The 15657-nt window shown below is 41.3% G+C and overlaps 1 protein-coding gene across 7 annotated transcripts in view; it reads right to left on the bottom strand.

The window, feature by feature from the left end:
- The window catches only part of ARMH3 (armadillo like helical domain containing 3), a 185685-nt gene that overhangs the window by 25000 nt on the left and 145028 nt on the right, over window positions 1-15657 (bottom strand). For all 7 annotated transcript variants that reach the window (XM_036829262.1, XM_036829260.1, XM_036829259.1 and 4 more), the window contains one exon: window positions 7927-8005. In XM_036829262.1, coding sequence (XP_036685157.1) covers window positions 7927-8005 — 79 coding nt within the window. The remainder of the gene's footprint in view (window positions 1-7926; window positions 8006-15657) is intronic.

Here is a 15657-nt window from a genome sequence, read left to right as displayed (position 1 = left end):
TCAAAAACTCCTAGTTGTTCCTTTCCTTTTATCTATTTGTGTCCTTTTTTAAATCCAAGATACTTTCTTCCCTATTCAGAGGAGCTAAAATCCAGCTTGCTCCCCTGTCTCTGGTAGTGCAGCTTACCTCTTGGTCCAACTAAGAGAGTGGACATCCTAGCAGCACATAATCAGCTGACCTTCTTAAGTGGACCTTCTCAAGATGCCCTATGTAACATAAAGTTGATTTCCAAGGTTTAGCAGCTTGTAGGAAAATCCCTCTGCCTCTGACTTTGTGTCTTTCGGCTTTGGTGAATCCAATGAACAAATTAACTCATATCAAACCTTTTCCTGCCAAATAGGTCAATTGAAATGTCAGAATCTAAACAAAGACACCAAGAGAGGAAGGGTCAGACAGCCAATGCTTGTGTCACATGCTCGTACTAAGAGTTCCCACAGCAACCATCACTCACGGTTATAGAGAGGCAGTGCAAAACTACAGGCTGTTGTACAAAAACACAATGCCAAGTACGGGAAACTGAGTTATGGCTATCGTGAGAGTCTTAAATCTCAGCTCACCAGCATATGTCTCTGCCAAGGCCCTGTTTTAAGATGAGAAAACATCACAGGGGCTCTCAGAATGGGCTGCTCAGAGGACTCGATTGCCCTGTGAGGCAATATAGGTGGCTCCATGGGGAAAGTGACCCACACTCACCTCCTGCTCAGAAAGCCCCGCCTCACAGCTTTACAGCCCCCTTCTCCCAGTCTTCCTCAACAACCAGTGGTATGCTGGAGCTGACTTCCTCAACAACCAGTGGTATGCTGGAGCTGACTTACACATGCTTGGCCTGTGAGAGATGACTGTTAAATTTTCAAGCCCTGTGAGAGCCACTTGGCTTCACATTGGTAGCCATGGTGGGAGCGTTCACCCTCAGCACTACAAATCAGCCCCCTCCAACCACTCACCCCTCTACCAGGTGTTAAACACTTACTAGTACCCCAAGGGCCAAGAACTCTGAAGTTGAAGTACCAGGCTCCATTTTCCTCATAAGCCTTGAAGCTTTTAGGATATCTCCCCAAGATCTTTCTGTGCTTCCTCCTAGATGTTCACAAGTAACGGGTGCCACCCAGACACCCTAACAATGTTTGCCCCACAAACTAGGGCTCTCCTCTTATTAGCAGTATCTCACTGTTCTCCGGGAAAATAAAGTTAGGTTTCGTTAGGATCTTTAAACACCCAGCAGTTATTTATAGTGGCTATTATCTTAGGATCAGGAGAAAAGCAAAAAGGGTTAGAAAGATGACTAATAGATGAAAATAAATGCTCAGCTTCCAATGCAACTTTCACTCAATCAGATGTGAAGCATTTTTTGTTTCCCTAATTGACTTTAACCTATTCCTACAAATGAATGATTCTCTGTTTCACCATAATACTTTCAAAGATACCTCTTATAACATACGACATTATACAGGGCCTCCTCTGAATCCAAAATCCAAAGCCTTAGTGAGAGTGGAGACTTGAAGAAATAATGGGAGGCATCTGGTGACATTGTCCTACAGTCCTGTGACACATGGGGGTGCCAGCAGACCACCTTTGTGATCTTCCCGGAAAATTCCTAAATTTGTATGAAAAATTTTTAGCAAGCCCCTGGGCCACTTGGTTTAAAGGAATACCAGCTTCAAGATAGGTTTGCTCACGCTTAGAAACAGAAAGTAGAATGGTAGTTGCCAGGGGCAAGGTGGAGGGCAGGGAAAGAGGAGTTGTTCAATACACAGAGTTTCAGTCTTTGTTTTTTTTTTTTTAATTAATTAATTAATTTATTTATTTTTGGCTGCGTTGGGTCTTCGTTGCTGCACACAGGCTTTCTCTAGTTGCAGTGAGTGGGGGCTACTCTTTGTTGCGGTGCGTGGGCTTCTCATTGCGGTGGCTTCTCTTGTTGAGTAGCACAGGCTCTAGGCGTGCAGGCTTCAGTACTTGTGGCACGTGGGCTCAGTAGTTGTGGCTCACGAACTCTAGAACATAGGCTCAGTAGTTCTGGTGCATGGGCTTACTTGCTCCGTGGCATGTGGCATCTTCCCAGTCCAGGGCTCGAACCCATGATAAATTGCACAACAATGTATATATTAACACTACTGTAGTGTACACTTAAGAATGGTTAAGATGACAAATTTTGTTATGTGTTTTTTACCAGGAAGAAAAAAAGAGAGAGATAGGTTTGCTCAGTAGGTCTAATCATATGCCTAGTAGCACTGAGGCTGGTTCATACTAGGCCTTTGAGATGAATGCTTGTGAACTGAATCAAAGGCAGTACAATTAAGACAGGGATGAGAGTCAGTGCACTAGGGTTTATGGAAGATGTGCTAACAACTTAAATGACTGAATCATATTTCTAAGGCATCCAGCCCCTGGGTGCCCTGGGACCCAAGGACAAGGCATAGAAACTCTGGGACTTTTCTCAACTCTTTCTGTCCTTTTCAGGTCCTGGCTTTGAGTACATTTTACAATCTGTGCCTCTCCATTTATCCAGTTCCTATCCTTCCTCTTTCAAGGCCCAACTCACTTCTTCTCTCTTCCACATGGCCTTTCCTGACCACCACAACCTGCAGAGATCTTTCTCCAACAGGAACCCACAGATCCTATTGCTAGTACTGGCCGGCTATCGATAATAAATTGCCTTAAGCCATCTTCTGCACTTACTCCATCCTTTGAGAACAAAGGCCCTTTATCATACCTCTGTATCCCTCAAATGCCTGGCTCAATCTAAAGCACAAAGCACTAAATGCTAAAATACTGATAGTTGAATGAAGGCTGAAGAAAGTAAAAGTGGGCCATTTACTTGTTTTCCAATGGGATATTTCAAAGGCACAAAATTGGTCATGAGTGTGACTGAAAGCTTAAGGAATCAGGTGCTCAGGGAAGGTTTCGACTTGAATCCTAAATTGTCACTATGTACTCTAGATATTCAGGGCTCTAGAGAATCTTCTGTAAAGTTCTGCTATGAATCCCTCTTTTGCCTATAAGGAAGTTAGAGCTGATATAAATCAATGTCATAGCATTTGCAAACCAAAACAAATAGTGAATAGTCTAAAAGGTGCTTAAGATCTTCAATGGGCATTTTCAAAGGTCTGATGGCTTTGGGGGCAAGGAAGTATGAGGTACTATTCAAGGCACCTAAGCCAGTGACTCTTTAAAAAAAAATTGTGTGTTGAAGGGGTCAAAGGCTGACTGAGACTTTCAAGAAAGATGGACCCTCTTCAAGAAAAAAAAAAAGGACATATGCATAATTTTACACAATTTCAGAGTGTGCAGTAATTTTCTAAAGCCTATTCTTGGACTTTGGGTTAAAAACCTGTGAGCTAGTATTCCAAAAAATTTCATGACAGATCTCTTGAGTGTAGACCCAATTCTAGTAGGATGTAGCCAGTAATAAAAAAGTCTTTTTCCTAATTTGAAAAGCAGGAATAAAGGACAGGGAGTATATAAGAGTTTAGGGTAGGACAGGATAGGGAGGAGAACCCCCTGAAGAGCTCTTCTATTTTAACATACTTATTTGCAGGGAGCATTGCATCATCAAGACAGTATATCCTCAAAGCATCCAAACCCAAGATTTAGCCTCAGGTCTAGAGTTTCTCTTAAATACCTTCCTTCCACATTTATTTAGTAGAAACAAAAGGTCGCTGGGATTTATCTATGAAAAAGCCACAGGTTGTGTGACTCAGCTATCCTCGTGAGATAATAAAAATCAGGGTGCGTGTCACTGGTAGGGATAGGGGCATAACAAATGATTCTACCAGCTAGGGACAGACGCTTATCAACAAGCTGTACTGAGAAGAGAAAGGAGCTAAATCTCAGCTGAGGGTGGGCAAGGGGCCTGAAGGACAATTTTTATAAGATGTACTAAAGACAAGCAAACCCAGTAGGGAATAAACTGGGAGTAGTTTCACAGTTCTTGGAAAAGCAAGTTGTACCTTCTCCATAAACTTTATTCTAAAGATATGTGAAATACAAAAAGCGGTCAAAGCGCCCTTACCAAACACCATATACAAAAATTAATCCAAAATAGGTCAAAGACCTAAATGTAAGAGCTAAAACTATACAACTCTTAGAAGAAAACATAGGGGAAAAGTTTCATGACATTGGATTTAGCAATGATGACACCAGAAGTACAGGCAACCAAAGAACAGACAAACAGGACTTCATCAAAATTGAAAACTTGTGCATCAAGGGACACTGTCAACATAGTAAAAAGGCAACCCACAGAATGGGAGAAAATATTTGCAAATCACATGTCTGATGAAGGATAAATATCTAGAATATATAAAGAATTCCTAAAACTCAACAACAAAAATCCAAACAACCCAATTAAAAAATGGGCAAGGGGCTTGAAGAGACATTTCTCCAGAGAAGATAAATGAATGGCCAATAAACACATAAAAAGATGCTCAACATTAATAATGATAAGGGAAATAAAAATCAGAACTATAATGAGATACTACTTCACCTCCATTAGGATAGCTATTATAAAAAAAATCAACCAGTGTTGACAAGGATGTGGAAAAATTGGAATGTAAAATGGTGCAGCCACTGTGGGAAACACTATGATGGCTTCTCAAAAAATTAAACATAGAATTAACTACCATTTGATCCAGCAGTCCCACCTCTGGGTATATACACAAAAGAACTGAAAGCAGGGACTCAAAACACCAACATTCATAGCAGCATTCTTCACAATAGCCAAAAGGTGGAAACAACCCAAATGTCCATCGATGGTTAGAAGGATAAACAAAATGTGCTATACACATACAATGGAATATTATTCACCTTTGAAAGGAATGAAATTCTGATACATGCTACAACATGGACAAACCTTGAAGACATTTTGCTAAGAGAAATAAACCATATACAAAAGGACAAATATTGTATGATTCCACTTTCTGTGAGACCCCTAGAATAGTCAGATACATAGAGACAAATAGTAGAATAGTGGTTACCAGGGGCTGGGGGTACAGGAAATGAGGAGTCATTGTTTACTGGGTTTAGGGTTTCAGCATGGAATGATGAAAAAGTTCTGGAGATGGATAGTAGTGATGGTTGCACAACAATGTGAATGCACTTAATGCCGTTGAACTGTACACTTAAAAATTATTCAAATGGTAAATTTTATGCAGATTTTACCACAAACACACAAAAGGAGTCAAAATGAGCAAGCTTCACAATCAACTCCAGACAAATATGACACCTGTGTATACAATATAAAAATGCACGCAGTTTATTACACTAGAAAATGAATGACCATTCAGTCACACTGAGGGTATTAACTGATTAAAAAGCTTTGCCCTCCATGAAGCCAATGAGAAGTAATAAAAAAATGTCATCTATCTTCTGGACATCTGAAAAGAAACTCCAGTGTGCGAGATTGGGCTTTGTTTATTAAGCAATAATGAATTTACAAACATCATCTTGAAATGCCTCAAACACACACTAGAATGTGTCTGGGGGTTGCCAGAACTAAACCTCTTGCCAGAAGAAAATGGCAGCCTAGGCAGGCAGATCTAGCAAAGAGCCCTCTCTTGTCTGCTATCTTACTAAGTGCTATAAATCCCAGTTAACGCCTATCCATGGTCTTTAGATTTACTTTAGGAGTACTTTAGAATCTACTTGGGGATTAAGTTCCTGATTTTTTCTTTCTACTTAGTTTGCTGCTAACAACTGCAGGCCCTATTTTTCTTTTTCTTTCTTTCTTTTTTTTTTTTCCTGGCCAAGTGGCATGTGGGATCTTAGTTCTCCCACCAGGGATTGAACCCAAGCCCCCTGAATTGGAAGCGCGGAGTCTTAACCACTGGACCACCAGGCTCTATTGCATCCCAAAGCCAGTTCTTTGAGAAGCTGTGAATACAGTTAACATTAGTGACATTAGCATTAATGTTCATAACTGAGGGGAGAGAAGTGCTCCAACACATGTTGGAGACTAACAAGGAGTCAAAATACTTTTAATCTGATATGCTGAGAATAAAACCAAGTGCACCCTCATGCTGTCATTTATTGCCCTTCAGAGTCATTTAGGGAAGAGAAGCAACAACTATTTTGAGGGCAGTTTTGAAAAGGGTCCCAGAATAGTTATCACCCTCCCCCCGCTACCCAAGTGAAAAGAGTTGTTAAGAGAGGTAATGAATATACAAAAACTCCATGAGAGCAAGGACTACACTTAGATTATTCACCACTGATCCCTACTACCCAGGACCACACTTTGTATACAGCAGGCATGCAATTACTTACTGACTAAGAAAATAAATCTTTGAGAGCGCTATCCCTTCCTCATTCTCAAATAGGGCTGTGTACTCTCCCACTCTATAAAAGTCGCCTCATCTCTGGCTTGTGGACTCTTACTGAGAGTCACTTTCATCACTTCATTTAACTTTGAAAGAAGTTGGAGAAGGGTGAGGACACGTGCTTGCTAATCATCCTTTTCCAGATTGCCTCATGCGCCAGAATGGATTTTTATTATTGGTCTGTGGCTGCTACTGCTGTAGGAAGATTTCTGCCTGACCTTCCCAAGCTGCTGGGGGATGAATACTGCACGTGGCTGACTGGGGAAATGTGTCTTCCTTTTTTTTTTTTAAAGCTTTTAGACTAACCAGAACTCACTGTGGTAAGAAAGTCACCCTTTCTTTCACTATACAAAATTCAAGATGTTGAATTCTTTTGCATAAAAATGATATAATAAAACTGATCTGAACTGGTCCAACAAGAAAAAGGTAGGATCTTGAAGCACCTCACAGAGAGCAGTGGCATCAAAGTCCTATACAGGACTTAGGACTGCTCCATAGGCAGAAGAGGAAAAAAGAAAATGAAAGCCATTTATCAAAGCGGTTTAAATAAGAGGATGGATTCTCACAGCTGGCCTCACAAAAGAGAACAAATATGTCAAGGGGAATAACTGATAGACTAATTGAGTCCTATCCATCTGGCTGAGGAAAGAGCCACTGGTGGGAATACTGAGAAGCTGTCTGTTAGGCAAAAGGCTTGCTTGGTGCCTCATTTGGCGAGCGGAACAGCTTTTAGGAACACTAAACACACGATCACACAACAGCTGGCTGGCTGGCCCTGCCAGCAAGAGGCTCAGTGGCAAAAAAAGGGAGCGCAGAGCATAGGTGTTTTTTTTTTTAATTGGCTTGGAGCCTATATCTGGACTCTCACCTCATGAATACCCAGGCCCTCCAACTTGGGAGTAGGGTGGGAAGGAAGGAAGATTGTGTGAATACATGTCTCATTTTGTGCTTTTAAAAACAGGACTCAAGAGTCTCATTCTGAAACATCAAGTTCAATACCATGCCATGCTAAAGCCCCATCTGTAATTTTATATAATGCAGGGCCGAGTACAGGCATTTTGGGAGAAGAGGAAATCAGGCCAGACTCAAGGAAAACAAACACACAACACTATCTGCATCTCCAACTTGGTCCATACCACAGAAAAACCTGCCCCGAAATAACTGCTCAAGGCAAAGTAGAACTCAATTACTAAGGAAAATCTGCCCCAAGGAGGGCTCATGTTTTAAGGAGCCAAACAGCATCAAATTAAGCTGAACTCAGGGTTTTTCTAATTGCCAGTTTCAACCACTGCTAAGTTTTCATTTCTTATTTTCAAAAGTCAAAATGACTCTGCCTAAAATTAAAAGAAGAAATGCTATATCACCCACTCTAAAATAACAATTCACCAAAATTTCACCTACATATCTTCTACATAATTAAGCAAACCCTTCATATGGCACAAAAACAGAAGCCATCATTCTACTTAAAGTACTATCAACAAATCCCTTACTAATTCCTCTTAGCAGCCTAGCTCTTGCCACTCCCATTAGAAGCTCAGTCACAGAATCCCTCTGCCATCAGAGAGGGCTTGATGCTAGCCACGAACTAGGGCCACAATGAGGAAAGTAGTGGCTTACCTGCTCCTCCGACAGTTGGGATATGTGATTCACAGCAGCGTAGGATTCAATCTTGGGGTTAAAGTGGTTGATGATGGCTCTGAAACAAAGAATTAACATTAATATAGCACCAGATGGAATAAGAGGATAAATGAGTTAAAAACAAGTATCAACTATCTTCTGGTATGAGAGTATGAGAGCATGGGAGTAACTGTCAGAGAGTAACTGTCCTCTTAGGAACATGAGGTCACACGGGGTGAACTGATTACTTTAAAATGGGAAGGGTTTAATAATTTATTAGACAGAGAACAGAATGAAGCATCTCTGCTCTGCAAATGAACTAGGGAAAAACCTCACAACCAAACAAAAAACAAAACCAAGCATCCTTTCAACAAGAAACAGGACCCGGGGGGCTGTCCACTAGGGGGCCCTAGTGTTTCAGTCAGAAAGAAAAGTAGTTGTTTGCTCTGCTCTTACTTGGGAGAACAGGGCATTCAGTAACACATAGGCTAAATACAGTCTCTGAAGAAGCTAAGCTTTATCAAAGCCTACAACCAATCATCATATTTGTTAGTTAATATTTCAAACCAAAATTTTATTTCCAGCCATTCAAACCAAAATCTGAGCGTTGTTTTCAAACACTCCCTTCTCCACCACTCTGTCACATTCAAGGTCACCAAGTCTTATCAAATCTACCTTTTAAAAACCTCTGAAATCTGAAATAAATTTCCCTGAAACAAATGTCTTAGTATAGGTCTTTGTCATTTCTTGTCTGGTACAGCAGAAAAAGCACAGGTTTTAGACCAGAGGTTAGCATGGGTCCATAGTGATATAAAAGTGATTAAAGAAATGTGGAGAACAGACAAATCTTTCTAACAGAACAATTTCAAATAACATGTGTAGATACTCTCCTCCTTAGGAGGTGGAGTTTAATTCCCATTCCCACTGAGAGTAGGCTAGACTTATTTCCAAAGAATAGAGTAGCGAAAGGGAAAAATAGTATCTTGACAATAAAGAATCCTGGCGAATACTACCTTAACCAAGCGATGAAGGTGAATATCACCAGTGATGTCATGTGGCTGTCATGTAACGCCTGGTATGATCTGATGAGAAGGGCACTTCGCCTCTGTTGTATACTTTCAAAAATCCATAATCTCAGAATCTAATCAGACAAACCCACACTGGAGTACATTCTACAGAATACCTAGCCAGTACTCCTCGAGACTGTTAAGGTCATGAAAAACAAAACTTGAGAAACTGTCACAGACCACAGACCATTGGGGAGACATGACAACTAAATGCAATGTGATAACTCTGAATTGGATCCTGGAACAGAAAGAGGACATTAATGGATAAACTGGTGAAACCCACATAAAATATGAAGTTTAGTTAATAGCAATGTATCAATGCCCATTTCTTAGTGTTGATAAATGTTACATGGTAATGTAAGATGGGGGAAACTAGGTTGAGGGGCATACAGAAACTCTGTGCGTTATCTCTGCACTTTTTCTGTAATTCTAAAATTATTCCAAAATAAACAGTTTATTAAAATGTGTATGTCTGGATAGCATAATAGAAATCAATATGTTCTTTTAATATAACTTACTGATAGTAAAGGATTATAAAACCATTTAATCTAAGTATAAGCCAGAAACTTCAAAAGAAACCCCACTATGGTCTGGAATCCTAGTTTGACCACTTGTTTTCCTGAACGATTTTGGGAAGCTATATGTCTCATCAGAGGAAAAACACGGGAATAATAATATCTACTTTAGCAGTTAGCACAGTATCTAGGAAGCGTACATTGTAGGCATACAATAAATGTTTGTTGAAAGAGTGAACTAAACCTTAAGAGGATTCTTGTAATATTTATATAACAAAGCAATGTCAAATATCTAGCACAATGCCTGGCACAAGCTGGTGCTCAATAAATATTCAATGGATGAACAAATCAAATAGGACAGAAATGGGTCAGGAGCAAGAGGCAAGTTTTGCTAACTTATTTTTCTAGAGGCTAGGACGAAGGGTAGAGATGTTATCTGCAAGTTAAGGTTGTGGGGCTTGGTCTAAATCCCAAATATCCATTGTGACCAAGTGGGGTGTCAAATATTTTTCTCATTCAGAAGGCAACGTTTGAGGGTATTGGCAAGGATGACAACAGTCCAGGAGCAGAAAAGAAAACCAGGAGGCTAAACCCAGTGAGAAGATGGGAGGGCAGGTTTAGGGAACTGAGAATCCCACCAAACCTAGCAGCAGTACTAACTTAGTTAACCCAGTGTAGAGTCTGAGTCATAGGGTCCAGCATGCAAAAGTGATGGGATTGAGGAAAGGAAATACAATAGACAAATCAATCTACAATTAGATCTCAGTTATTTTGGAAAACAGAATCTGCATTCTGTAAATACATCTATTTCATGCTTTTGTAGGTTTGTTTTTTTTTAAGGTTTCCTTTAAATTTCTTAGTAAAAAAATTTTTTTGAAGTGTTTGAAAAAAATCCTGACTCGGACTTCCCTGGTGGTGCAGTGGTTAATAATCTGCCTGCCAATGCAGGGGACACAGGTTCGATCCCTGGTCTGGGAAGATCCCACATGCTGTGGAGCAACTAAGCCCGTACGCCACAACTACTGAGCTGTGTGCCAAAACTACTAAAGCCCGCGTGCCTAGAGCCCGTGCTCTGCAACAAGAGAAGCCATTGCAATGAGAAGCCCACGCACCGCAGCAAAGAGTAGCCCCCGCTCACCACAACTAGAGAAAGCCCGCGCCCAGCAACGAAGACCCAATGCAGCCAAATACATAAATAAATAAATAAAATAAAATTACATTAAAAAAAAAATCCTGACTTGACTGAACTAGGATTTTTTTGTTTTGGTTTGGTTTGCCTAGGTTTGGAAAACAGAGAACCCCAAAAAAACCCTAATGTCTGTCTGGGTGGGATGGTAGCAGCCACTGGGGCCCAGCTGGCAATCCAGAGAAGCTGGTGAAATTTGGACAATTAAATAATCCCTGGGAATGGAACAGATGGGGATGCTGTAATTCTATTCCCTTTCTATCTGAGGAATTTTCTCGCCAAGAAATAAAGCAAGGAAGCAAGAAAAGAGAGAGAAAGGAAAAAGAAAAAGAGGGAAGAAAGAAAGAGGGGGGCAGGCGCTCAGAGCAAGAAAGGGAGGAGAGAAGGAATGGGGGAGAGAAAGAAAAAAATTGGAAGGCACTATCTTCAAAAAGTACACTTATTGGGACTCCCCTGGTGGTGCAGTGGTTAAGAATCCGCCTGCCAATGCAGGGGACATGGGTTCGAGCCCTGGTCCGGGAAGATCCCACCTGCCGCAGAGCAACTAAGCCCGTGCACCACAACTACTGAGCCTGTGCTCTAGAGCCTGCGAGCCACAACTACTGAGCCTGCGTGCCACAACTACTGAAGCACGCGCGTCCTAGAGCCCGTGCTCCGCAACAAGAGAAGCCACCGCAATGAGAAGCCCATGCACCGCAGTGAAGAGCCACCGCTCACCGCAACTAGAGAACGCCCGTGTACAGCAACAAAGACCCAACGCAGCCAAAAATAAATAAATAAAAGTTTAAAAAAGACTCTATTTAAAAAAAAAAAAAGTGCACTTATTTCCTTCCCTTCTCACCATTACAGCTGCCAAGTGTCAGTTGGGTCTGTGGATGCCCTGTGCTTGATATTGCAGGGCATATATGCTAATATTGTTTGGGCAAACTTATCCTGAGGGTATGACAGATTTGCCAGTCTGAGAATTTATATTTGGAATGAAGATAAAATCATCTTCCAACCTGCCCTGTGACATTCTCGTCCCAGAGCTTCAGATATCAGCAAGTGATGGAAGGTCTCCCACCAGGCAAGTTAAGGGACTGTTTAGAAACCTGAGAGAGGTGGAACACTGTACATCCAGTTAATAATTTCTAATTCAGTACCCACAAAGGACACAGAGTATATGTCCCTGCTTTACTTTTCTTGCTGTTTATTTGGGATTGTTATCTGTAAAATCTGAGTACTAATCTGATCTTCTGAAGATAGCAGGTGCAGGGCACTAGGCCTAAGAGGTAAGAAAAATAGACTGACACTGGCTGTTCTCCCTCCATGCTCTTTAGCAGGGTATTTCAGAGAGGGTTTGGAAGCTTCCTATTAAAGTTCTCAGGACTTCATAGTGTTGAAATGGAAATATGTTCTGAGACAGCAAAGAGATGACAAAACACCAAAACCAGGCTAAGTCAGCCCACACTGAGTGACACATACCTTTGCAGTGACTGAAATACTTAGTTTCTCCTTCACCAGGAAGTTTGGAGGCTACCAGGGTTCACCTGGGTTGTGATTTCACATTTCCCCACCTGGCCATGGTCCCAGAATTAAACTTATGCCTGACCAGCTCTCAGTAGGAGAAAGATGAAATACCAGATTTATGGATGAAGGAGGAATCTCTTTTCATTCGGCTTTCCTTCCCACTGATATCACCTTAAAAAAGATTTACTATCATCTCTTCTGAACATCTGGGAAAAGGGGGAGGGGTCTACTAAGAGATTCTAAAGTAGCTCTCTCATTTTCACTGATCAGCACCTGACAGGTAGCAACTGTCCAGTGCTAAAGTCTAAAATTTGAGGTTCCAGAGAAGAAATAGCAATTTTTTTCTATCAGAAGATGAATGAAGAGGGGTGGGATAGGGAGGGTGGAAGGGAGATGCAAGAGGGAAGGGATATGGGGATATATGTATACCTATAGCTGATTCACTTTGTTATACAGCAGAAACTAACACACCATTGTAAAGCAATTATACTCCAATAAAGATGTTAAAAACAAAAAAATAAATAAATAAAAAGAAGATGAGTGATCAAAGTATGAGTTCAAGTCCCTCCCTACCCATTCCACCCAAAAAGGGCAGGTTCAGAGAAGGTGAATACTGCACGAAGGACACAAGTTCCTTGCCCCTGACTAGCCTGGTAGAAAACAAAGGTCAGTAAGGAAAGAAGGTAACTGAAGAGACGAGGGAGAAGAGTCTTGCAGGAGCAGGAAGCTAGGACAGGCTTAATCAGGGCATCCCCACTAGGTCTGTACTGAATTGTTATGGACAATATCTGCCCCCACCCCACCAATTCATATATTGAAGCACTAACCTCTGACATAATTATATTTGGAGAGAGAGTCTTTATGGAAGTAACTAAGGTTAAATGAGGTCATAAGGGTGGGGCACTGAACCAACAGAATTAGTGTCCTTAAAAGAAGGGATAACAGAGAGCTTGCTTGATCTCTCTCTCTCTCTCCACCATGTGAGGACACAGCCAGAAGGCAGCTGTCTGCAAGCCAGGAAGAGAGTCCTCACCAGAAACTGACCCTGCTGGATCTTGATCTGGGACTTCTTGCCTCCAGAACTGTGAGAAAATAAATTTCTATTTTTTAAGCTGCCTAGTCTGTGGTATTTTGTTATGGCAGCTGAGAAGACAAATATGTGGATATTCTACTCTCCACAGAGACCCTGGCATTTGGGCAAAGCAGACCCCAAGCCAGAGTCAGTCTTAGAAAAGTAGTAGAGTGGATAAAGTCAGCTTCCCATGCTGCTGGTGACTTCCTCTCTTTATATCCTTTACATTTCAGGTTATTGTATCCTTCTCTTCTAGAAGAGGATCATTTTGAGGGTCCTATGCCACAAAGTTCCAATCACATATGCCACAAATGTAGCCACATGGGTTATCAGCTTCTCAGGCAGAGTGGACCTGGACCTTTAGCCTTTACTAGGTGACAAACACAGACTTTAGTAAAGAAAGATCTTGCAGGGGTTTCTAAGTGGCCTGTGCCCCAGAGAACACACACACACACACACATACACTGAACAGAGACAATGTCTGAAAGGATAGCAGGGTTCGTAGCATCATACATGGCAAAGAAAGAGATGTGCATTTTCCCTTTTATTTTCTTCTTTTTTTTTTTTTTTTTTTGGCCACACTGCACAACTTGTGGGATCTTAGTTCCCCGACCAGGGATCAAACCTGGGCCCTCGGCAGTGAGAGCAGAGTCCTAACCTGGACCACCAGAGAATTCCCTGTTTGCATTTTGAGATTGGTTTTTATCTAACATCAGCCCTTCAGGTATTTAAACAAAACCTAGCTTTGCCAAAGGAAAGCTTTCATGCTAAGAAGTATTTTGGAAAAGGGGACTTGAAAGGAGAGGAGGAGTAGGGAAGAAGAGGAAGGTGTGAGTGGGCAATGAATGAGAAAACAGCCACTATGAATAGATTAAGGCTTCTCTTTGACAAAGGTGGCAAAACAATTAAGTGGGAAGAGTCTTTTCAAGAAATGATGCTGGGACAACTGAAAATCTATATGCAAAAGAATGAAGTTTGAACCACTATCACATACAGTACACAAAAATTAACTCAAAATGGGACTTCCCTGGTTGGTCCCGTGGTTAAGACTCTGTGCTTCAAATGCAGGGTGCATGGGTTCGATCTCTGGTTGGGGAACTAGGATCCCACATGCCATGTGGTGTGGCCAAAAAAAAAAACAACTCAAAATGGAACACAGATTTAATGTAAGATCTAAAAACTATAAAATTTTTAGAAGAACACATGAGAGTAAATCTTCATGAACTTGGATTAGGCAATGATTTCTTAGGATACCAAAAGCACAAGCTGACAAAAGAAAAAGTAGGTCAAGTTTAAAAACTTTTGTGCTGCAAATGATACCATCAAGAAAGTGAAAAGATTGACTTCCCTGGTGGTGCAGTGGTTAAGAATCTGCCTGCCAATGCAGGGGACACGGGTTCGAGCCCTGGTCCAGGAAGATCCCACGTGCCGCAGAGCAACTAAGCCCGTGCACCACAACTACTGAGCCTGCGCTCTAGAGCCCTCGAGCCACAACTACTGAAGCCCGCGAGCCACAACTACGGAAGCCTGCGCACCTAGAGCCCGTGCTCCGCAACAAGAGAAGCCACCGCAATGAGAAGCCCAAGCACTGCAATGAAGAGTAGTCCCCGCTCGCAGCAACTAGAGAAAGCCCGCACGCAGCAACAAAGACCTAATGCAGCCAAAAATAAAGAAAGAAAGAAATTTTTTAAAAAAAGTAAGTGAAGACAACCCAAAGAATGGGAGAAAATATTTGCAAACCATGTATCTGATGAGAAACCCAGTGAGATACCACTTCACATCCACTAAGATAGCAATAACCAAAAGAGAGTTAACAACTGTTGGTAAGGAAAGGAAGAAATTAGAACTCTCATACACTGCTGGTAGGATTGTAAAATGGTACAGCTACTTTGGAAAGTGGTTTGGCAGTGCCTCAAATGTTAATACACAGAGTTACCCTATGACCCAGAAATTCTACTCCTACATACTTGTCCAAAAGAATGAACACATTATGTTTACACAAAAACTTATATACAAATGTTCATAGCAGCATTATTCATAATAGCCAAAAAGTAGAAACAACCCAAATGTCCATTACCTGAAGAATGGGTAAATAAAATGTGGTAGAGCTACAGCAGAATATTATTCACCCATAAAAAGGAATGAAGTACTGATAAATGCTACAATATGAATGAACCTTGAAAATATTACATTACGTAAAAGAAGCCAGACACAAAAGGCCACACATTGTACCATTCCATTTATAGGAAAAGTTCAGAAAAGGCAAATTTGTAGAGATAGAAAATAAATTAGGGACTTCCTTGGTAGTCCAGTGGTAAAGAATCCGCCTTCCAATGCAGGGGATGCATTATAGGAAAAGTTCAGAATAGGCAAATCTGTAGA

The sequence above is a fragment of the Balaenoptera musculus genome, chromosome 16, assembly GCF_009873245.2.
Source record: "Balaenoptera musculus isolate JJ_BM4_2016_0621 chromosome 16, mBalMus1.pri.v3, whole genome shotgun sequence".
Classification (NCBI taxonomy): domain Eukaryota; kingdom Metazoa; phylum Chordata; class Mammalia; order Artiodactyla; family Balaenopteridae; genus Balaenoptera; species Balaenoptera musculus.
The sequence above is the reverse complement of the archived record's forward strand: the minus strand, read 5'-3'. Positions and strand labels throughout refer to the sequence as shown.